This window comes from Panulirus ornatus, chromosome 8 (assembly GCF_036320965.1).
Source record: "Panulirus ornatus isolate Po-2019 chromosome 8, ASM3632096v1, whole genome shotgun sequence".
Lineage (NCBI taxonomy): Eukaryota > Metazoa > Arthropoda > Malacostraca > Decapoda > Palinuridae > Panulirus > Panulirus ornatus.
The window spans coordinates 45043260-45068974 of record NC_092231.1 but is presented as its reverse complement, the minus strand read 5'-3'; the positions used below and the strand labels follow the sequence as shown (position 1 = coordinate 45068974).

At 40.2% G+C, this 25715-nt stretch overlaps 1 protein-coding gene across 1 annotated transcript in view; it reads right to left on the bottom strand.

The window, feature by feature from the left end:
- Positions 1 to 17595, bottom strand: part of Noc2 (Nucleolar complex protein 2) — a 69765-nt gene extending 52170 nt beyond the window's left edge. The window contains 3 exon segments of the mRNA XM_071664345.1: positions 9440 to 9536; positions 15619 to 15777; positions 17412 to 17595. Coding sequence (XP_071520446.1) covers positions 9440 to 9536; positions 15619 to 15759 — 238 coding nt within the window. The 5' untranslated portion in view covers positions 15760 to 15777; positions 17412 to 17595.
- Positions 17596 to 25715: the final 8120 nt, after the last annotated feature.

Sequence of the window (25715 nt, the reverse complement as noted above, 5' to 3'; positions counted from 1 at the left end):
ATTGCTACATCCATCTTTAGCAACTTTTCCTTTGAGTAAAGAAACGATAATAGTTTTCATCCAATCCTCAGGTACAACCTATTGTTTCCATGCTATATTACATATAAGATGCATCCACTCTATCACACTCTCTCCTCCATATGCCATCATTTCAGCTGTAATCCTATCCACTCCAGGGGCATTTCCTACCTCCTGCCTCATTATTGCCCTCCTTACCTCCCTTTTTGCTTTAGGCCCTTGCACTTATATCCTCTTCCTTCCATTCTTCATACCCATGCATGTAAAAACTGCTGCCTCCCCTTCTCCTATATTCATCAATTCTTCAAAATACGTTTTCCATCTTCCTTTCACTTCCTCCTTTCGATTCAGCAACTACCCTTTCTTACTTATCCCATCAACATTTCCACTCTTACATTCACCTCTTTCCTTTTTCAACTCCCTCCAGTAGTTTCTTATTATCCCAAAACTTTCCTCTTAACTTCCTTCCAAAATCTTCATCTACTCTTTCTTTGCTTTCCTCTATCTGCTTCTTAACATTCTGCTTACATATTTTGTATTATTTCCTCCTTTGCTGAACTTCCACTGGTAAATTCCTATAGAGAAATCTACCATATGACTTTTTCTTCTCTTCCATAGTATTTCTAATATCTTCTGTCCACCCATTTTATTTCTGTATTTTACTATCTTGTATCCAACTACTGATTCTACAATCTTTAATAGTATTTCTCTAAACATTCTAAACACCTCATTCACACATTTCTACATTCACTGAACTTCCATCTAAACTTTCAAGTACCTTCCTTTCATACTCCTCCCTGCACTTTTTCTGATTCATCTTCTTGCTTGCAAAAACTTTTACCTCTCCATTCTTCCTTACACCATACATCATCCACTTCTTCCTGATCCTCATCCCCACAAGAACCATGAAATGGTCAGTCTCCAATGAATCCTATCACGACTCTAGCATCTACTATGGCCTTTCTCAATCTTTCATCCACTACCACATAAACAATCACAGCCTTTTGCTCTTCTCTTCATCATTCCTCATCCATGTACATCTGTGGCTCATCTTGTGTTGAAAAAAGGTGTTTGTAAGATATAAACTTCTCAACAAACTTATACCTCTGTAATTTGAGCACTCACTCCTATCCCCATTGCCTTTGTACAATGGCACTATGCACGCATTCCGCCAATCCTCAGGCACCTCACCATGAGTCATACATACATTAAATAACCTTACCAACCAGTCAACAATACAGTCACCCCCTTTTTTAATAAATTCCACTGCAATACCATCCAAACCTGCTGCCTTGCTGGCTTTCATCTTCCGCAAAGCTTTTACTACCTCTTCTCTGTTTACCAAATCATTTTCCCTAACCCTCTCACTTTGCACACCACCTCGACCAAAACACCCTATATCTGCCACTCTATCATCAAACACATTCAACAAACCTTCAAAATACTCACTCCACCTCCTTCTCACATCACCACTACTTGTTATCACCTCCCCATTTGCGCCCTTCACTGAAGTTCCCATTTGCTCCCTTGTCTTACGCACTTTATTTACCTCCTTCCAGAACATCTTTTTATTCTCCCTAAAATTTAATGATACTCTCTCACCCCAACTCTCATTTGCCCTTTTTTTCACCTCTTGCACCTTTCTCTTGACCTCCTGTCTTTCTTTTATACATCTCCCACTCAATTGCATTTTTTCCCTGCAAAAATCGTCCAAATGCCTCTCTCTTCTCTTTCACTAATACTCTTACTTCTTCATCCCACCACTCACTACCCTTTCTAATCAACCCACCTCCCACTCTTCTCATGCCACAAGCATCTTTTGCGCAATCCATCACTGATTCCCTAAATACATCCCATTCCTCCCCCACTCCCCTTACTTCCATTGTTCTCACCTTTTTCCATTCTGTACTCAGTCTCTCCTGGTACTTCCTCACACAAGTCTCCTTCCCAAGCTCACTTACTCTCACCACCCTCTTCACCCCAACATTCACTCTTCTTTTCTGAAAAGTTTGTTGAGTATTCCTGGTAAATTATATGGGAGGGTATTGATTGAGAGGGTGAAGGCATGTACAGAGCATCAGATTGGGGAAGAGCAGTGTGGTTTCAGAAGTGGTAGAGGATGTGTGGATCAGGTGTTTGCTTTGAAGAATGTATGTGAGAAATACTTAGGAAAGCAAATGGATTTGTATGTAGCATTTATGGATCTGGAGAAGGCATATGATAGAGTTGATAGAGATGCTCTGTGGAAGGTATTAAGAATATATGGTGTGGGAGGCAAGTTGTTAGAAGCAGTGAAAAGTTTTTATCGAGGATGTAAGACATGTGTACGTGTAGGAAGAGAGGAAAGTGATTGGTTCTCAGTGAATGTAGGTTTGCGGTAGGGGTGTGTGATGTCTCCATGGTTGTTTAATTTGTTTATGGATGGGGTTGTTAGGGAGGTGAATACAAGAGTGTTGGAAAGAGGGGCAAGTATGAAGTCTGTTGGGGATGAGAGAGCTTGGGAAGTGAGTCAGTTGTTGTTCGCTGATGATACAGCGCTGGTGGCTGATTCATGTGAGAAACTGCAGAAGCTGGTGACTGAGTTTGGTAAAGTGTGTGGAAGAAGAAAGTTAAGAGTAAATGTGAATAAGAGCAAGGTTATTAGGTACAGTAGGGTTGAGGGTCAAGTCAATTGGGAGGTGAGTTTGAATGGAGAAAAACTGGAGGAAGTGAAGTGTTTTAGATATCTGGGAGTGGATCTGGCAGCGGATGGAACCATGGAAGCGGAAGTGGATCATAGGGTGGGGGAGGGGGCGAAGATTCTGGGAGCCTTGAAGAATGTGTGGAAGTCGAGAACATTATCTCGGAAAGCAAAAATGGGTATGTTTGAAGGAATAGTGGTTCCAACAATGTTGTATGGTTGCGAGGCGTGGGCTATGGATAGAGTTGTGCGCAGGAGGATGGATGTGCTGGAAATGAGATGTTTGAGGACAATGTGTGGTGTGAGGTGGTTTGATCGAGTAAGTAACGTAAGGGTAAGAGAGATGTGTGGAAATAAAAAGAGCGTGGTTGAGAGAGCAGAAGAGGGTGTTTTGAAATGGTTTGGGCACATGGAGAGAATGAGTGAGGAAAGATTGACCAAGAGGATATATGTGTCGGAGGTGGAGGGAACGAGGAGAAGAGGGAGACCAAATTGGAGGTGGAAAGATGGAGTGAAAAAGATTTTGTGTGATTGGGGACTGAACATGCAGGAGGGTGAAAGGAGGGCAAGGAATAGAGTGAATTGGAGCGATGTGGTATACTGGGGTTGACGTGCTGTCAGTGGATTGAATCAAGGCATGTGAAGCGTCTGGGGTAAACCATGGAAAGCTGTGTAGGTATGTATATTTGCGTGTGTGGACGTATGCATATACATGTGTATGGGGGGGGGTTGGGCCATTTCTTTCGTCTGTTTCCTTGCGCTACCTCGCAAACGTGGGAGACAGCGACAAAGCAAAAAAAAAAAAAAAAAAAAAAAAAGATATAAACCTCTCTCAGTACAAATATCCACAAAATAACTTCTACTCTCATTTACTCCAGGCATTCCCAATTTACCAACTATTTCACCAATTCATCACATCCCACTTTTGCATTCCTATCACCCAATACGACCACGTTTCTCTTATCTCAAAACCGTTTATACAGTCACTCAAATTTCTCCAGAAAAAAGCTTCATTTCATCCTTAACTCATACTGTCTTCATATTCACAGGTGCATATACACATACCCATGCATACTTCACAATCCCAATCTTTCCTTTCACCCACACTATCCTTGATCCATTTCATTAATTCTCAGTAACACTCTCCCATACCCTTGGTAACAGCAGAATTGCACATACTTTTTTCCTCTTCCCTGATAATTTTCACTCATTCCCATCCATAACCCACCTCCTTTCATGCCCTCCCATATCTTGCATTCATCATTTCCAATTTCACTCCACACACCCTGCCCAAGAATATGGTTTTCCCAAATCACTAGCACATCCAAGCTAAAACTTTTAAACCTCGCCACAATCTCCCTCCTTTTACTCTCACCAGTCATCCCATTCACATTCAGCGCCATCACCCTCAATCGCTCATCTCTTTTAACCCTGGCACAACAGGTAGACTCCAGTGCTACTTCTTAGCCTTTTGTGCCTCGCCCATGATAGGTCACTGGCAGAGGAAAACTCCAGTGCAGTGTGTCTAGAGGCAGTGAGGCTTTAAAATCGTCAAAAAACTAAAAGTGACACCACACCTTGGGTGTTTGTCGAAATCTAAAAGTATTGCCCTGATGTAATTGGGCAATGCCTCCCACTTAATTAAGGTATGGGCCTTAAACAAAACTGTAATGGACAGTGTGAGTGCTGGAGACAAAAAATTTGAGGACAGTCTGTGGTGCAAGGAGGATTGAATGAATAAGAGATAATACGATAAAAGACAATAAGTAGCAAGAGGAATATGCATGAGAAAGCTGAGAGGGGTGTGCTGAAGAGCTTTGGTCAAATGGAGAGGCTGAGTGAAGAAAGGATGACGAAAACGGTAAAAATGTTAGAAATGGAAGGAATAAGGAAAAGGATGGAGTGAAAGATACCTAGAAGGTTAGGGGACTGAACATGCAGACGGGTGCAAGGCATGTAGGAGAGTGAACTCGAGTAGTATAGTATACAAGGGACAACAAGCTCTCAGTGGGTTTAACCCGGGCCTAGTGAAGCAGTTGAGGGAACCCATGGAAAGGCCTGTGGGGCCTGGTTGTGCATAAGCGGCTCTGGTTTTGGTGCAACATACATGACAAATACTTTGTCAACACTGGAAATGGCAATCAAGTGAAAAAACATATAAAAAAGAAAAAAAGATGGTAGTTCATGGGATGGAAAAAAACAGGTCTGGTTGACGATATGTGATCCATCTGTGAACTATAAGAATTCTGAGCAGCCAAGCAACAACAAGTGAGGAGGACTATGATGTTGTCTATGTGGCAGTCTCAGATTGGCTGAAGGTGGGCCAAAAATGAGCAAGGTGGTACTAATATCTTGGGAAGATAATGATAGGTTGGGAAGCCAGAGTTTCCTAACCAGAAAGACAGGAGGGTAGAAAGCCATAACCCTGACTTTCCTGGAGAATGTTATGGAGAATCTCTTTGCTCATGGGTAAAACTACTAACAAGAGAAATACAGCATATATATCACATCCCTGTTCTGTAGGTATTGCAACATGAATTATCATAAATTTGGATTAGATCTTTCTCTTTTATTTCATACCTGTTCGCCATCACCTAGTAATGAGGTATCACCAGGAAGAGATAAAGAAAAAGCCTCATTTACTTGCATCCATTCTCTAACTGTCATATGTAATGCAATAAATCCACAATCTCTTTTCCACAGACTTTTCAGTGGACTCCATAAGCTGCATCAAAGGCCTTAGATTTATCTTGAAGTAATACTATAAGACGCTAAGAAGAATACTGAATACCATATATGTATTTAAAGCAAATTTTGGTTAAGCAATGTGCATTTGAAGCAGCCAAAAGTGTCACTTTCACGACAGCTGAGAGAAATGATAAGTGACAATGCTTTGTAACATTTCTAGGAGTCCACTACTTGATGTTCAAAACAGCCTACCCGATGTGATATGGCATGACTAGTTCATCCACTTCACCAGTTTAATAACTAGTAGTGGTGATGTGAGAAGGAGATGGAGTGAGTATTTTGAAGGTTTGTTGAATGTGTTTGATGATAGAGTGGCAGATATAGGGTGTTTTGGTCGAGGTGGTGTGCAAAGTGAGACGGTTAGGGAAAATGATTTGGTAAACAGAGAAGAGGTAGTAAAAGCTTTGCGGAAGATGAAAGCCGGCAAGGCAGCAGGTTTGGATGGCATTGCAGTGGAATTTATTAAAAAAGGGGGTGACTGTATTGTTGACTGGTTGGTAAGGTTATTTAATGTATGTATGACTCACGGTGAGGTGCCTGAGGATTGGCAGAATGCGTGCATAGTGCCATTGTACAAAGGCAAAGGGGATAAGAGCGAGTGCTCAAATTACAGAGGTATAAGTTTGTTGAGTATTCCTGGTAAATTATATGGGAGGGTATTGATTGAGAGGGTGAAGGCATGTACAGAGCATAAGATTGGGGAAGAGCAGTGTGGTTTCAGAAGTGGTAGAGGATGTGTGGATCAGGTGTTTGCTTTGAAGATTTTATGTGAGAAATACTTAGAAAAGCAAATGGATTTGTATGTAGCATTTATGGATCTGGAGAAGGCATATGATAGAGTTGATAGAGATGCTCTGTGGAAGGTATTAAGAATATATGGTGTGGGAGGCAAGTTGTTAGAAGCAGTGAAAAGTTTTTATAGAGGATGTAAGGCATGTGTACGTGTAGGAAGAGAGGAAAGTGATTGGTTCTCAGTGAATGTAGGTTTGCGGTAGGGGTGTGTGATGTCTCCATGGTTGTTTAATTTGTTTATGGATGGGGTTGTTAGGGAGGTGAATGCAAGAGTTTTGGAAAGAGGGGCAAGTATGAAGTCTGTTGGGGATGAGAGAGCTTGGGAAGTGAGTCAGTTGTTGTTCGCTGATGATACAGCGCTGGTGGCTGATTCATGTGAGAAACTGCAGAAGCTGGTGACTGAGTTTGGTAAAGTGTGTGAAAGAAGAAAGTTAAGAGTAAATGTGAATAAGAGCAAGGTTATTAGGTACAGTAGGGTTGAGGGTCAAGTCAATTGGGAGGTGAGTTTGAATGGAGAAAAACTGGAGGAAGTGAAGTGATTTAGATATCTGGGAGTGGATCTGGCTGCGGATGGAACCATGGAAGCGGAAGTGGATCATAGGGTGGGGGAGGGGGCGAAGATTCTGGGAGCCTTGAAGAATGTGTGGAAGTCGAGAACATTATCTCGGAAAGCAAAAATGGGTATGTTTGAAGGAATAGTGGTTCCAACAATGTTGTATGGTTGCGAGGCATGGGCTATGGATAGAGTTGTGCGCAGGAGGATGGATGTGCTGGAAATGAGATGTTTGAGGACAATGTGTGGTGTGAGGTGGTTTGATCGAGTAAGTAACATAAGGGTAGGAGAGATGTGTGGCAATAAAAAGAGCGTGGTTGAGAGAGCAGAAGAGGGTGTTTTGAAATGGTCTGGGCACATGGAGGGAATGAGTGAGGAAAGATTGACAAGAGGATATATGTGTCGGAGGTGGAGGGAACGAGGAGAAGAGGGAGACCAAATTGGAGGTGGAAAGATGGAGTGAAAAAGATTTTGTGTGATCGGGGCCTGAACATGCAGGAGGGTGAAAGGAGGGCAAGGAATAGAGTGAATTGGAGCGATGTGGTATACCGGGGTTGACGTGCTGTCTGTGGATTGAATCGGGGCATGTGAAGCGTCTGGGGTAAACCATGGAAAGCTGTGTAGGTATGTATATTTTGCGTGTGGACGTATGTATATACATGTGTATGGGGGTGGGTTGGGCCATTTCTTTCGTCTGTTTCCTTGCGCTACCTCGCAAACGCGGGAGACAGCGGAAAAAAAAAAAAAAAAAAAATTAAGGAAACTAGTTTCTTCATCCTTTAGTCGGCTCTCCTGTCACTACAATATTCAACTTGATCCCACATATTACAGCTCACATCCATACCCAAAAGCACTCAATTAAGGACACTGAACCCCCTTACAACAACAATAAAACCTCCACTATTGTGCTTTAAACTTTCAAAATTAGCATAATATCCAAAATACTTTCAGTGCTTCAGAAACTTCTTCATTCTGTCACATCCCCACTACATACCAATAAACAGTTGCTGTTCTGCATATATCTCCCTTCTCTACTTCATTCTTCCTCAACTTACTCGATTTAACTGCATTTTTATCAAAACCATAACACTATATTCATTCCTCTACTACCTACTACAGTATCTCGGAAAGCAAAAATGGGTATGTTTGAAGGAATAGTGGTTCCAACAATGTTGTATGGTTGCGAGGCGTGGACTATGGATAGAGTTGTGCGCAGGAGGGTGGATGTGCTGGAAATGAGATGTTTGAGGATAATGTGTGGTGTGAGGTGGTTTGATCGAGTAAGTAATGTAAGGGTAAGAGAGATGTGTGGAAATAAAAAGAGCGTGGTTGAGAAAGCAGAAGAGGGAGTTTTGAAATGGTTTGGGCACATGGAGAGAATGAGTGAAGAAAGATTGACCAAGAGGATATATGTGTCGGAGGTGGAGGGAACGAGGAGAAGTGGGAGACCAAATTGGAGGTGGAAAGATGGAGTGAAAAAGATTTTGAGTGATCGGGGCCTGAACATGCAGGAGGGTGAAAGGCGGGCAAGGAATAGAGTGAATTGGATCGATGTGGTATACCGGGGTTGATGTGCTGTCAGTGGATTGAATCAGGGCATGTGAAGCGTCTGGGGTAAACCATGGAAAGTTGTGTGGGGCCTGGATGTGGAAAGGGAGCTGTGGTTTCGGGCATTATTGCATGACAGCTAGAGACTGAGTGTGAACGAATGGGGCCTTTGTTGTCTTTTCCTAGCGCTACCTCGCACACATGAGGGGGGAGGGGGATGGTATTCCATGTGTGGCGAGGTGGCGATGGGAATAAATAAAGGCAGACAGTGTGAATTGTGTGCATGGGTACATATGTATGTGTCTGTGTGTGTATATATATGTGTACATTGAGATGTATAGGTATGTATATTTGCGTGTGTGGACGTGTATGTATATACATGTGTATGGGGGTGGGTTGGGCCATTTCTTTCGTCTGTTTCCTTGCGCTACCTCGCAAACGCGGGAGACAGCGACAAAGCAAAATAAAAAAAAAATACTACCTATTTACAGTCTTATTCCCTTATACTCTTATTTCCTCTCTATTCCTTGTCATTCTTTGCCTGCTTAAATAGTATCTTTGAATTTCTGAAACATCACTATATCCAAAAGTACTATCTATTTATTTACTCATTATACTTGATTGCCATTTTCCACGTCATTGAGATAGCACCAGGAAACAGATGAAGAACAGCCCATCCACTCATATACACATACATACACATAAACAACCATACACGTACATATACATACATTATTTTTTTTTTTCATTTTGCTTTGTCGCTGTCTCCCGCATATGCATACACAGACATATACACCTATACATATTCATACTTGCTTGCCTTCATCCATTCCTGGAGCTACCCCATCCCACAAGAAACAGCATCGCTACCCCTTGCTTCAGCGAGGTAGTGCCAGGAAAACAGACAAAAAAGTATATCAATCATTTTTTAAAAGACATGTAAATCAGGCAATCACTATAAAATCAAATAAAAAGAGCTTTCAAAAGCAGCATAATCATATTTCTTGATACTAACATTTCATGAAAACTTACTGAGCTTATCATATTGCCAATATATTATAATTTCAGCCTGAAAAATACAAATAAAAACATATAACTACCTTTCCAGTTTTCTTTGATCTTTTTTCCTTTTTTCAATTTTGCTCTTTTAGAGCCCTCCTCATTCAATACAGGTGTCTGAAAAGCCTCACTGTCACTCTGAAACATTGAAAATACATTTGAAGCAATATTTGACATAAAGAAAGAGTGGACACTACTTTTTTCATACCTAACTTTCTTTCCTGTTTTCTTGAAGCAGTGACTAACCTGCAAACAAAAAAAATTCACTTGCACATATTCAGTCTCTAGTTGGTACATATATTTTACAGAAAGCAGAGTCTACCATACACAGGAAAGTCCTACACATTACTCCATGACTTATTTTGACCACTTCATATAACCAAGTCTTACACGTTATTCCATGACTTACCTTGACCACTTCATATATCCCTGTTCAGCTAATAACAAATTACAGGCACAATTATACCACAGAGGCATTTGAGTAGAAAAATATCTTGCCAAAAAATAGCATTTAAGTTCCTGATACCATTTCAGATATGACTGGAGGTACAAGCTAGCTACATTAGCTAAAATAATATCAAAAATGCTGTAATCACAATACATAATTCCTGCTGATAATAATATTGCTTAAAAAGCATGCCTAGCCTACACACTTACTATTTCTCATTCTTCTACTTCTCGAAATATATCATAAACACACAACAACTGTTTTACCTGCCATCATCCCCATCCCTCCCACATTCCCAGCAATGCATAGTATAATGAGGATTAGACAAAAAAAAAAAAAAAAGAAAAAAAAAAAGATGGCTTCAACATGATTCTTATCGAGCTGGAAATAGGATAGGGGCAATAGACAGAAGTAATAACCTGGAACATTAGAAACAAACATTAGGTAGAAAAATTCTATGATTATTGGCTTCATAGTTGATGCATATCAAGCAGTTCAGGAAGCAAAATGAAACATTATTTTTCATGGACATATCAAGTATAGAAGCATTTCATTATGTTATATTTCAATACTAAAACAAGATTTTCTTATCATACTTAATTGCTGTTTCCCACGTCAGCGAGGTAGCACCATGAAACAGACGATGAATAACCCATCCACTCATATACACACAGATATACACAAATGTCCATACGTGCACATATACATACATGGTGGAAGGATCACAAATGAGCTCGTGATCAAGTATATTCCTATGACTCCACATGGTTTCATAGGAATATACATGCATATATGTGTGAAAGAAGAAAGTTAAGAATAAATGTGAATAAGAGCAAGGTTATTAGGTACAGTAGGGTTGAGGGTCAAGTCAATTGGGAGGTGAGTTTGAATGGAGAAAAACTGGAGGAAGTGAAGTGTTTTAGATATCTGGGAGTGGATCTGGCAGCGGATGGAAACATGGAAGCGGAAGTGGATCATAGGGTGGGGGAGGCGGCGAAAATTCTGGGAGCCTTGAAGAATGTGTGGAAGTCGAGAACATTATCTCGGAAAGCAAAAATGGGTAAGTTTGAAGGAATAGTGGTTCCAACAATGTTGTATGGTTGCGAGGCGTGGGCTATGGATAGAGTTGTGCGCAGGAGGATGGATGTGCTGGAAATGAGATGTTTGAGGACAATGTGTGGTGTGAGGTGGTTTGATCGAGTAAGTAACGTAAGGGTAAGAGAGATGTGTGGAAATAAAAAGAGCGTGGTTGAGAGAGCAGAAGAGGGTGTTTTGAAATGGTTTGGTCACATGGAGAGAATGAGTGAGGAAAGATTGACCAAGAGGATATATGTGTCGGAGGTGGAGGGAACGAGGAGAAGAGGGAGACCAAATTGGAGGTGGAAAGATGGAGTGAAAAAGATTTTGTGTGATCGGGGCCTGAACATGCAGGAGGGTGAAAGGAGGGCAAGGAATAGAGTGAATTGGAGCGATGTGGTATACCGGGGTTGACGTGCTGTCAGTGGATTGAATCAAGGCATGTGAAGCTTCTGGGGTAAACCATGGAAAGCTGTGTAGGTATGTATATTTGCGTGTGTGGACGTATATATATACATGTGTATGGGGGTGGGTTGGGCCATTTCTTTCGTCTGTTTCCTTGCGCTACCTCGCAAACGCGGGAGACAGCGACAAAGCAAAAAAAAAAAAAAAAATATATATATATAACATATGCATAGATATACATACAGACATATACATACACATGTACATATTCATTCTTGCCTTCATTGAGTCCCAGCACTACCCTGCCCCACAGGAAACAGTATCGCTATCCCCCTGCTTCAGTGAGGTAGCGCCAGGAAAATAGACAAAAAAGGCCACATTCATTCACACTCAGTCTTTAGCGGTCATGTGTAATGCTGCAAAACCACAGCTCCCTATCCACATCTAGCCACCACAGACCTTTCCATGGTTTATCCGAGGCACTTCACATGCCCTGGTTCAGTCCATTGACAGCATATTGACCCCAGTATACCACATCATTCCAATACACTCCATTCCTTGCATGCATCTCATCCTCCTGTATGTTCAGGCCCCGATCCCTCAAAATCTTTTTTATTCCATCCTTCCATCTCCCATTGGTCTCCCACTTCTCCTTGCTCCCCGCACCTCTGATACACATATCCTCTTTGTCAATCTTTCCTCATTCATTCTCTCCATATGTCCAAACCATTTCAACACACTCATTCATTCTCTCCATATGTCCAAACCACTTCAACACACCTTCTTCTGCTCTCTCAACCACACTTTATATTTCCACACATCTCTCTTACATTTTCATTAAATACTCAATCAAACCACCTCCACCACATATTGTCCTTAAACATCTCACTTCCAACACATCAACCCTTCTCCGTACAACCCTATCTATAGCCCATGCCTCAACTTTATAACACTGATGGATCTACTATTCCTTCAAACTTACCCACTTTTGCTCTCTGAGATAACATTCTCTCCTTCCACACATTCTTCATCACTCCCAGAATCTTTGCCCCCTCTCCCACCCTGTGACTCACTTCCACTTTCATATTTCCATTAGCTATTAAGGCCACTCCCAGATATGTAAAACACTTCAACTCCTCCAGTTTTCTCCATTCAAACTTACATCCCAATTTGTCCCTCAACTCTATTGAACCTAATAACCTTGCTCTTATTCACATTTACTCTTAACTTTCTCCTTTCACATACTTTTCCAAACTCAGTCATTACCTCTTTAGTCTCTCACTCGAATCAACCACTAAAGCTGTATCATTGGCGAACAACTGACTCACTTCCCAGGCTCTCTCATCCCCAACAGACTGCATACTCACCCCTCTCTCCAAAACGCTTTCATTTACCTCCCTAACTACCCCATCCATAAACAAATTAAACAACCATGGGGACATCACACACCTCTGCCGCAGGCCGACATTCACTGGGAACCAATCACTCTCCTCTCTTCTCACTCGTACATATGCCTTACATCCTTAGTAAAAACTTTTCACTGCTTCTAGCAACTTACCTCCCACAACACATATCCTTAAGACCTTCCACAAAGCAACTCTATCAACCCTATTATATGCCTTCTCCCTATACAATGGCACTATGCATGCATTCCAACAATCCTCAGACACCTCACCATGATCCATACATACAGTGAATATCCTTACCAACCAATCAACAACAGAGTCACCCCCTTTTTTAATAAATTCCACTGTAAACTCACCACCTTGCCATATTTCATCTTCTGCAAAGCTTTCACTACCTCTTCTTTGTTTACCAAACCATTCTCCCTGACCCTCTCACTTTCCACACCACCTCCACCAAAACACCCTATATCTGCCACTCTATCATCAAATACATTTAACAAACAAAATATCCACCTATCTTCTTCTCACTTCACCACTACCTGTTATTACTTCCCCACTTGCCTCCTTCATCAATGTACCCACTTATTCTCTCTTCTTATGTATGTTATTTACTCCTTCCAAAACTTTTTTTTTCATACTATTTGCCATTTCCCACGTTAGCGAGGTAGCGTTAAGAACAGAGAACTGGGAGTTAGAGGGAATATCCTCACCTGACCCCCTTCTCTGTTCTTTCTTTTAGAAAATTAAAAAAACAAGGGAGGGGAGGATTTCCAGCCACCCACTCCCTCCCCTTTAAGTCGCCTTCTACGACACGCAGGGAATACGTGGGAAGTATTCTTTCTCCACTATCCTAGCGGGGGGGCTGGAAATCCTCCTCTCTCGTTTTTTCAATTTTCCAAAAGAAAGAACAGAGAAGGGGGCCAGGTGAGGATATTCCTTCAAAGGCCCAGTCCTCTGTTCTTAACGCAACCTCGCTAACACGGGAAATGGCGAATAGTTTGAAAGAAAAAGAAAAACATTATTTTATTCTCTCTAAAATTTAATGATACTCTCTCACCCCAACCCTCATTAGCCCTCTTTTTCAACCCTTGCACCTTTCTCTTGACCTCCTGCTGCTTTCTTTTACACAGCTCCCAGTCATTTGCACTTCTTCCTTGCAAGTATTGTCCAAACAACTCTCTTTTCTCTTTCACAAACAACTTTAACTCTTCATCCCACCACTCACTACCCTTTCTAATCTGCCCACATCCCACCTTTCTCATGCCACATGCACCTTTTGCACTAGCCATCACTGCTTCCCTTAATACATCTCATTCCTCACACACTCCCCTCACGTCATTTGCTTTCACCTTTCATCAATCTACACTCAATCTCTTGTGGTACTTCCTCACACAAGTCTCCTTTCTAAGCTCACTTACTCTCACCACTCTCTTCTCTCCAACATTCTCTCTCTTCTTTTTTGAAAACCATCACAAATCTTCACCTCCACAAGATAGTGATCAGACATCCCTCCAGCTGCCCCTCTCAGCACATTAACATCCAAAAGTATATCTTTTACATGCCTATCAATTAAGACATAATCCAATAATGCCCTTTGAGCATCTTTCCGACGCACTTATGTATATCCCTCTTTTCAAACCAGGTATTTCCAATCACCAGTGTTTTTTCAGCACACAAATCCACAAGCTCTTCACCATTTCCATTTACAACACTGAATACCCCATGTACACCAATTATACCCTCAACTACCACTTTTCCCATCTTTGCATTTAAATAACCCATCACTAAAACCCAGTCTCGTGCATCAAAGCTGCTGGCACACTCACTCAGCTGCTCCTAAAACACTTGCCTCTCATAATCTTTTTTCTCATGACCAAGTGCATAAGCAACAATAATCACCCAACTCTATCCACTTTCAGTTTTACCCCACATCAATCTAGAATTTACTTTCTTAGACTCTGTCACACACTCCAACAACTTCTGCTTCAAGAGTATTCCGTCCTACTCCTTCCTTAGCTCTTGTCCTCTCACCAACCCCCTGACTTTATTCCCAAGACTTTTCCAAATCACTCTTCCCCATTACTCTTGAGCTTTGTTTCAGTCAGTCAGACTTTTTTATCCAATAAAATACCCTGAGCTTTTGGTATTTTTCTGAGGGCAATACATTTACCTAAAAACTTCTGTAAAAAGACTATTTTTCATGCTGAATATGATTTTGGGGTTTAAATATGTTTGGTTCTCGTTAAAGCCAGTAATTATTTAAACGGCTACTCTTTCAAAATATTCTGTGATTATTGTTTTCATATCTGGTGGGTATCTATTGGCTTGTGGAAGCATAATGAGATATTTTCCATGACTGTATCAAATACAGAAGCATTCCTTTGTTAAATTTCATTTTCAAAATAAAAGTTTTTTGCACTATAAAATACCCTGAACTATTTATTACCTGCAATTTTTGGTATTTCAGTGAACATCTTATATTAACTTGAAAACCTCTTTATAAGGACTACTGTTCATACTGAATACAAATCTTGGGTTAAAATATTTTTTGGGTGTCATTTATAGTCTGTAATTATGTATCTAAAAGGCTATTCTTTCAAAAGATTCTGAGATTATTGGCTCCAGACTTCATTACAGTCTATTAGCATAAGGAAGCATTATTACATGAAAAATAAGTGTTTAAATGTTACATTTCAGATTTAAAACAAAGGGCTTTTTGCAAAATCTCCAAATTGCACAGGGCAATCTGGCAAATTTTCATGCTCTTAAAAAGTATCAAATTTCTGACTAGTCCTTCATGAAAAATATATAAATAATGAGGAAATAAATTTCTAAAGTTAAGCATCCACATGGTTGTTTTTATAAGAATAATAAATATACTAACCTCATCATCATCATCCTCAATCACTGAAAACATGTCATCAAGACTCATCTCTGCCAATTCTTTCTTTTGCTTTACAGGATTCTTCTTTAGTTTTACAGCTTTTTTATTTTTCATCATCTTCCCTTTGTTCCTAAGCTTCATCTTTGGGTATACTAAATTCTGTAAAACATTAAGCCAGATACTATAAAAAATATAATCATAATAAAACAATAATAAAACACCATACTTCAAACATTTTAAAATGGGACACACACAAAGAGATAAGGACAGTACACTTTCACACCACTACTTCAGCATCTCATACTTCAATAACTTCCATATTTCAGCACATGCAAGAATACTGTTGCTCAGCACTAGTGTACAACATTGCATGGGGATAGATGCACCATTCAACCTAAAGTCCGGAAAATAATTCACCTCATAATGATAGTGGGAAAGGCTAAAGAAAATGTGGTATGAAAGAAAGTGAAACACATGGAAATCACCAAAATCAATAAAAACCCTACCTAACTTCTCTAGCAACTTAACCCTACCTTGGGTTTTGATGTTATTTGAAAAGAAAAGTGTATACCATGCATTTTGTATCCAGCTGCCGGGAGGTTTGTTCACTTTTTACTTCATCCAACCACATGCAACAACCTGGCTGAAGGAAGATGCTGACATCTTTGGTTTTACAGATTAGAGAAAATCAAAATCTCAGCCTCCTAGTGAAGTAAGGTTTTCATTTGTCTTGTTGATTTTCAGGTAAAAACTGAGTTTCATTTACTTCTACCAGCATATTCCCTGATCACAACCCTTTTCCCTATCAAATATCTCTAATTTGTAAGGGGGAAAAAGTGATGTTACAAATCCCACTCCCCTTTTTTAAATCACTTCTACATTTGAAAACTCCCATCAATATTCATTTCACTCAAGTCTATAGATTATTTCAGTACTGCCCCTAAACTGGAACTTTACCATGATGCTTAATTAGCATAGATAAATCTGGTGTGTTTCAACAATACTGAAAATTAACATAAATTCTTTGGTGATAAACAGTTTAGGCAAGGTTTTCATAGATTCATATTACAAAACCCTACATTTCCCCTGATGTTCGTAATCCTGACCATAATCATTACCTCTAATCCTGTCAACAAAATTAATTTCTCCAAAGCGTTCTGCAACTCTTGCTGTATTTTCTTAACACTGTGTGACACTAACACCAAAGAAAAGAGTCAGCCATTATCCAAAGCAATAGTTTCAAAGTGTACTTTACAGATACATCATTCATTACTATTGGATGAATAAAATACTTTGATTTGCTCTACTTTAATGTAAAAAATGTGCTGTTACAATTTCATTCACTCACATAAGAAAACTGAATGGTGGGTCTGGAGATACATAACCTTCCTGCCTCCTTCATGGCCCTCCCTAGCACTGTCTCACATACAAGGATAAAAAAAAAAAAAAATTCCAATCACACCCCTCTGGTCTTAATCATTCATGCACACTTAATATAACTACTACAAAAGAAGATCTATACGATTTTACCACTATTAAGGCGGAGGCACTAAACTGAATATAATGTATAGTCTAATGACTGCACTGACATGATTTTCGTCCATACTGATATTTTTCACAATGCCTCCACTGTATATAATCACAAAAAGCATCTGGCTGAGACCAAGGCAATAACTATGACAAAACCAGTGTTCTTACACGCTCAGCTCTCACTACTAACAACTGCAACAAGGATTTACGATATGCAACAACTTATAACTAGAAACAGAAAAACGTACGGTAAATACGAATACCTTCCTCCTATTCTACAATATACGAAACTCTTCGGGTAGAGAATATCTTTGTTCCGTGTCCTCCTCAAGCTTTGTCTCTAAGTGACCAGAATATGTCAGTTTGTCTCTACAAAAGTAAAGGATGTCAGTCTGTTGATCTGGAGGCAGGACACACGCGGTCTCTTTGTAAACGTCTCCAGTGGTCGTGTTCCCATCCCTCAACCTAACCCTACACCACACGTGGCCAGACAGAGAGAAAAGAGAATAATGGAGAGAGGCGAGTGAATAAGATATATACAGACTTAATTACTGAGGAACATTAAGTGATTTGTTCGCCGATCATTAGCATAGCAAGATGGAATTGATTAGCTCTCAATTTTTCCCCCCAGAGGATATGCAACATCCTGCCTCTACATAACTTACCAAAGGAAAACGTACAGACTTTATTCATTATGGACACTGAAAAAAATAGCTTTAAATCTTTGTCTAAATTGACTCAGTTATCACTTACAATTAACTGAATATTTGAGATAAAAGGAGACTGAATGTTGTTAGCGACGTGATTTCAGACAGGTTTTCATACCTTTCAGCTCTAGATTGAAGTCAAATTCCCATTTGTACCCTGATATGATTTATGTTATTTATTCATTTCATATCTCGATAATCCCTACAAATTACCCATACACTGTTGGGAAATAGATATTTACAGCATAAGTAAAATTTCTCTAAGTTCTGACTTATCTTTAGATCCTCACCACTGACTCTAAATTTCCGTTTCGAGCACATCCTCGACCTATGTTACCTAGGACGAGAAGGAATACTAGGAAAGAACACGGAGAAAAATAACATTACAGACCCATTACTTGCCATTGCAGGAAATATTATTATCATTTTCTTAGCACCAAGTTTCAGATATTAGATCAGATATAGACATCCTCAATGCGACCAATCTTTTAAGATAAAATTCAAACATCCACTTTCAACATTGATAACACCAGACTATAAAAGCTGATGTAGTACTTAATGACTGGAGATGATTTGAACCCTCCTAAAGCTACATAGGAAATATAGGGACCTATATAAATATGCTGTCCCAGGAAATATCATATTCATGTGTGGTGTGTTTATTTTCTACATCAAAGGCTATCATGTTTCACCTTATATTTAAATTTAGGCTTAAGATTACGGACGGGGAAGCACTCATTTGGCGATAAATTTCCCTCCATTTTAACGAAATATGAATATTCATGTGAGAAACTGCAGAAGCTGGTGACTGAGTTTGGTAAAGTGTGTGAAAAAAGAAAGTTAAGAGTAAATGTGAATAAGAGCAAGGTTATTAGGTACAGTAGGGTTGAGAGTCAAGTCAATTGGGAGGTAAGTTTGAATGGAGAAAAACTGGAAGAATTAAAGTGTTTTAGATATCTGGGAGTGGATCTGGCAGCGGATGGAACCATGGAAGCGGAAGTGAATCATAGGGTGTGGGAGGGGGCGAAAATCCTGGGAGCCTTGAAGAATGTGTGGAAGTCGAGAACATTATCTCGGAAAGCAAAAATGGGTATGTTTGAAGGAATAGTGGTTCCAACAATGTTGTATGGTTGCGAGGCGTGGGCTATGGATAGAGTTGTGCGCAGGAGGGTGGATGTGCTGGAAATGAGATGTTTGAGGACAATATGTGGTGTAAGGTGGTTTGATTGAGTAAGTAATGTAAGGGTAAGAGAGATGTGTGGAAATAAAAAGAGCGTGGTTGAGAGAGCAGAAGAGGGTGTTTTGAAATGGTTTGGGCACATGGAGAGAATGAGTGAGGAAAGATTGACCAAGAGGATATATGTGTCAGAGGTGGAGGGAACGAGGAGAAGTGGGAGACCAAATTGGAGGTGGAAAGATGGAGTGAAAAAGATTTTGAGTGATCGGGGCCTGAACATGCAGGAGGGTGAAAGGCGGGCAAGGAATAGGGTGAATTGGATCAATGTGGTATACCGGGGTCGACGTGCTGTCAATGGATTGAATCAGGGCATGTGAAACCATGGAAAGTTGTGTGGGGCCTGGATGTGGAGAGGGAGCTGTGGTTTCGGGCATTATTGCATGACAGCTGGGGACTGAGTGTGAACGAATGGGGCCTTTGTTGTCTTTTCCTAGCGCTACCTCGCACACATGAGGGGGGAGGGGGATGTTATTCCATGTGTGGCGAGGTGGCGATGGAAATGAATAAAGGCAGACAGTATGAATTATGTGCATGTGTATATATGTATGTGTGTGTGTGTGTATATATATGTGCACATTGCGATGTATGGGTGTGTATATTTGCGTGTGTGGACGTGTATGTATATACATGTGTATGGGGGTGGGTTGGGACATTTCTTTCGTCTATTTCCTTGCGCTACCTCGCAAACGCGGGAGACAGCGAAAAAAAAATGAAAAAAGTTTAGTAGCCTTCATTAGCTTGCTACCTACCAGGACGGGAATGATAGGTAAATCTTCAGCTGTAGACCAGTAATGCTGGTCTACATTGTGCGAGACACCATTAACGTACGTCTCTCTCTCTCTCTCTCTCTCTCTCTCTCTCTCTCTCTCTCTCTCTCTCTCTCTCTATATATATATATATATATATATATATATATATATATATATATATATTGGAAAGGATCACAATTTTGCGCATGATCAAGATATTCCACGGGGAAAATGAAACACGAAAAGTTCCCAAGTGCACTTTCGTGTAATAATCACATCATCAGGGGAGACACAAGAGAAAAATATAACAATCAGTTTATATGCATCGAAGAGACGAAGCTAGGACGCCATTTGGTAACCATATATATATATATATATATATATATATATATATATATATATATATATATATATATATATATATATATATATATATAATTTTTTTTTTTTTTTTTTTGCTTTGTCGCTGTCTCCCGCGTTTGCGAGGTGGCGCAAGGAAACAGACGAAAGAAATGGCCCAACCCACCCCCATACACATGTATATACATACGTCCACACACGCAAATATACATACCTACACAGGTTTCCATGGTTTACCCCAGACGCTTCACATGCCCTAATTCAATCCACTGACAGCACGTCAACCCCGGTATACCACATCGATCCAATTCACTCTATTCCTTGCCCTCCTTTCACCCTCCTGCATGTTAGGCCCCGATCACACAAAATCTTTTTCACTCCATATATATATATATATATATATATATATATATATATATATATATATATATATATATATATATATATATATATTTTTTCTTTTAAACTATTCGCCATTTCCCGCGTTAGCGAGGTAGCGTTAAGAACAGAGGACTGGGCCTTTTTTGGAATATCCTCACCTGGCCCCCTCTGTTCCTTCTTTTGGAAAATGAAAAAAAAAAACGAGAGGGGAGGATTTCCAGCACCCCGCTCCCTCCCCTTTTAGTCGCCTTCTACGACACGCAGGGAATACGTGGGAAGTATTCTTAATCCCCTATCCCCAAGAATATATATATAAATATTTTTTTTTCTTTGTTGCTGTCTCCCGCGTTTGCGAGGTAGCGCAAGGAAACAGACGAAAGAAATGGCCCAACCCACCCCCATACACATGTATATACATACGTCCACACACGCAAATATACATACCTACACAGCTTTCCATGGTTTACCCCAGACGCTTCACATGCCCTGATTCAATCCACTGACAGCACGTCAACCCCAGTATACCACATTGATCCAATTCACTCTATTCCTTGCCCTCCTTTCACCCTCCTGCATGTTCAGGCCCCGATCACACAAAATCTTTTTCACTCCATCTTTCCACCTCCAATTTGGTCTCCCACTTCTCCTCGTTCCCTCCACCTCCGACACATATATCCTCTTGGTCAATCTTTCCTCACTCATTCTCTCCATGTGCCCAAACCATTTCAAAACACCCTCTTCTGCTCTCTCAACCACGCTCATTTTATTTCCACACATCTCTCTTACCCTTACGTTACTTACTCGATCAAACCACCTCACACCACACATTGTCCTCAAACATCTCATTTCCAGCACATCCACCCTCCTGCGCACAACTCTATCCATAGCCCACGCCTCGCAACCATACAACATTGTTGGAACCACTATTCCTTCAAACATACCCATTTTTGCTTTCGGAGGTAATGTTCTCGACTTCCACACATTCTTCAAGGCTCCCAGGATTTTCGCCCCCTCCCCCACCCTATGATCCACTTCTGCTTCCATGGTTCCATCGGCTGCCAGATCCACTCCCAGATATCTAAAACACTTTACTTCCTCCAGTTTTGCTCCATTCAAACTTACCTCCCAATAGACTTGACCCTCAACCCTACTGTACCTAATAACCTTGCTCTTATTCACATTTACTCTTAACTCTCTCCCTTCACATACTTTACCAAACTCAGTCACCAGCTTCTGCAGTTTCTCACATGAATCAGCCACCAGCGCCGTATCATCAGCGAACAACAACTGACTCACTTCCCAAGCTCTCTCATCCCCAACAGACTTCATACTTGCCCCTCTTTCCAAAACTCTTGCATTCACTTCCCTAACAACCCCATCCATAAACAAATTAAACAACCATGGAGACATCACACACCCCTGCCGCAAACCTACATTCACTGAGAACCAATCACTTTCCTCTCTTCCTACACGTACACATGCCTTACATCCTCGATAAAAACTTTTCACTGCTTCTAACAACTTGCCTCCAACACCATATATTCTTAATAAATTCCACAGAGCATCTCTATCAACTCTATCATATGCCTTCTCTAGATCCATAAATGCTACATACAAATCCATTTGCTTTTCTAAGTATTTCTCACATACATTCTTCAAAGCAAACACCTGATCCACACATCCTCTACCACTTCTGAAACCACACTGCTCTTCCCCAATCTGATGCTCTGTACATGCCTTCACCCTCTCAATCAATACCCTCCCATATAATTTACCAGGAATACTCAACAAACTTATACCTCTGTAATTTGAGCACTCACTCTTATCCCCTTTGCCTTTGTACAATGGCACTATGCACGCATTCCGCCAATCCTCAGGCACCTCACCATGAGTCATACATACATTAAATAACCTTACCAACCAGTCAATAATACAATCACCCCCTTTTTTAATAAATTCCACTGCAATACCATCCAAACCTGCTGCCTTGCCGGCTTTCATCTTCCGCAAAGCTTTTACTATATATATATATATATATATATATATATATATATATATATATATATATATATATATATATATATATATATATATATATATGTATATACATATGATTGAAGAAGCCCTGGATTAGTCAATAAGTGTAAAAGTTTTATAAATGGAAATTTATTTGAATCTACTCATACATACAACTGACTGATACTAAGAATATGAATGTTAGATAATAATTCAATTTAGATAACGTCATCTTATATTTATGTCACAGTGACCTGTGCAAGAAGGTTGATGACCTGACACAGCCATAGTGGCCTGAGTGGTAGGGTCGGGTTTGTTACCTGAGTGTCCTCTGACTCCATAGGGGTTGCCTTGCTCTCCTCACTGCCTGCTTCAGTACCGTGTAAGATGTCATCCCGTTAACATGTACCGGTGTCTCTCTATATATATATCTTCCTCCATCCATGATTTGTTGCTACATGCTTCTGAAGATGTGTTGAAATACACGAATGCACTAAAGCAAAATTCCTGTTTTGAACTTTCTTCATTGTCAAGAAGTTCATCTGTGACTGTCACGTGTCTGTTTCGTGATTACATAATGTGTGTGTGTGTGTGTGTGTGTGTGTGTGTATTCAAAAATGAGTCAGGATAAGTTCCCGATCGCACTTTTGTTGTAAAATATTTATCAAGCGGACAAGGTGTAACATAAGAATCCTTACCAGTTTGCCCAACATAAAACATATTAGAGTTGTACAAGGTATTGTGTAAACACAGCCTGCAGAATTTCCTGATGAGTTTTTGATTAATATTCTTAAAGAATTGCTATTGCTGAAAGCTATATATGCATTAAAGGATTTAAGCCACCTGGGAAGTAATGTAAAATTATCAATAAAAGGGAGAACTAAAAGATTCCTGGTATCAAGGGGAGGTATGGGTTTAACTTTAATAAAATGATTTCTTTGCCAAATTCAGGGGTTTATCAATGAAAGATTTAGGATATTTTAACTTAGATCCAATAGAATATGTCTTCTCAAACACATCATCAATAACTTCCAGATTACATATATTTACGTAATGTCTTAAGGAAGAGCGACACTACGATGTTTAGCGTATGTGTGTGATTACTACATGTGTGTTAATGGTATAGAATCTTACACTCGCGTTGCTTCGTTTCTTAACCTTTTATACGCGTCCCATGTCTTTACTCCTACATATCTATACAAACACATATATACTAACCTAGTCCGGGTACCCAATGATTGAAGAGCGCCAAGGGATGGATGAAATACTGGGTTTGGTGAAAGATGCCTCCTGCACCCACGATTCGAACCCATGAGGGTCAGTGCTGGACTGGCCCGTTACCGGACTCTGCTTGCTCGTGGTTACGTGACAAATGAGGTCATCTTGGAATGGCTGTGCCTGCATCATCATCATCATCAGTTGACGAGAGGGACTAGATCTCATCGAGAAATTCCTTATTCTGAGTCCATCATGCCTGTAATTTTTATCCTAGGTTCGAAGCTGCAGGCGCCCCATAAAAAGGGTCCTCTCTCTCTCTCTCTCTCTTATATATATATATATATATATATATATATATATATATATATATATATATATATATATATATTATCCCTGGGGATAGGGGATTAAGAATACTTCCCACGTATTTCCTGCGTGTCGTAGAAGGCGACTAAAAGGGGAGGGAGCGGGGGGCTGAAAATCCTCCCCTCTTTTTTTTTTTTTTTAATTTTCCAAAAGAAGGAATAGAGGGGGCCAGGTGAGGATATTCCAAAAAAGGCCCAGTCCTCTGTTCTTAACGCTACCTCGCTAACGCGGGAAATGGCGAATAGTTTAAAAGAAAGAAATATATATATATATATATATATATATATATATATATATATATATATATATATATATATGTATATATATATATATATATGTATATATATATATATATATATATATATATATATATATATATATATATATATTTTTTTTTTTTTTTTTTGCTTTGTCGCTGTCTCCCGCGTTTGCGAGGTAGCGCAAGGAAACAGACGAAAGAAATGGCTCAACCCACCCCCATACACATGTATATACATACATGTCCACACACTCAAATATACATACCTACACAGCTTTCCATGGTTTACCCCAGATGCTTCACATGCCCTGATTCAATCCACTGACAGCACGTCAACCACGGTATACCACATCGATCCAATTCACTCTATTCCTTGTCCTCCTTTCACCCTCCTGCATGTTCAGGCCCCGATCACACAAAATCTTTTTCACTCCACCTTTCCACCTCCAATTTGGTCTCCCACTTCTCCTTGTTCCCTCCACCTCCGATACATATATCCTCTTGGTCAATCTTTCCTCACTCATTCTCTCCATGAGGCCAAACCATTTCAAAACACCCTCTTCTGCTCTCTCAACCACGCTCTTTCTATTTCCACACATCTCTCTTACCCTTACGTTACTTACTCGATCAAACCACCTCACACCACACATTGTCCTCAAACATCTCATTTCCAGCACATCCATCCTCCTGCGCACAACTCTATCCATAGCCCACGCCTCGCAACCATACAACATTGTTGGAACCACTATTCCTTCAAACATACCCATTTTTGCTTTCCGAGATAATGTTCTCGACTTCCACACATTCTTCAAGGCTCCCAGGATTTTTGCCCCCTCCCCCACCCTATGATCCACTCCCGCTTCCATGGTTCCATCCGCTGCCAGATCCACTCCCACATATCTAAAACACTTTACTTCCTCCAGTTTTGCTCCATTCAAACTTACCTCCCAATTGACTTGACCCTATATATATATATATATATATATATACATATATATATATATATATATATATATATATATATATATATATATATATCGAGGATGTAAGGCATGTGTACGTGTAGGAAGAGAGGAAAGTGATTGGTTCTCAGTGAATGTAGGTTTGCGGCAGGGGTGTGTGATGTCTCCATGGTTGTTTAATTTGTTTATGGATGGGGTTGTTAGGGAGGTAAATGCAAGAGTTTTGGAAAGAGGGGCAAGTATGAAGTCTGTTGGGGATGAGAGAGCTTGGGAAGTGAGTCAGTTGTTCGCTGATGATACAGCGCTGGTGGC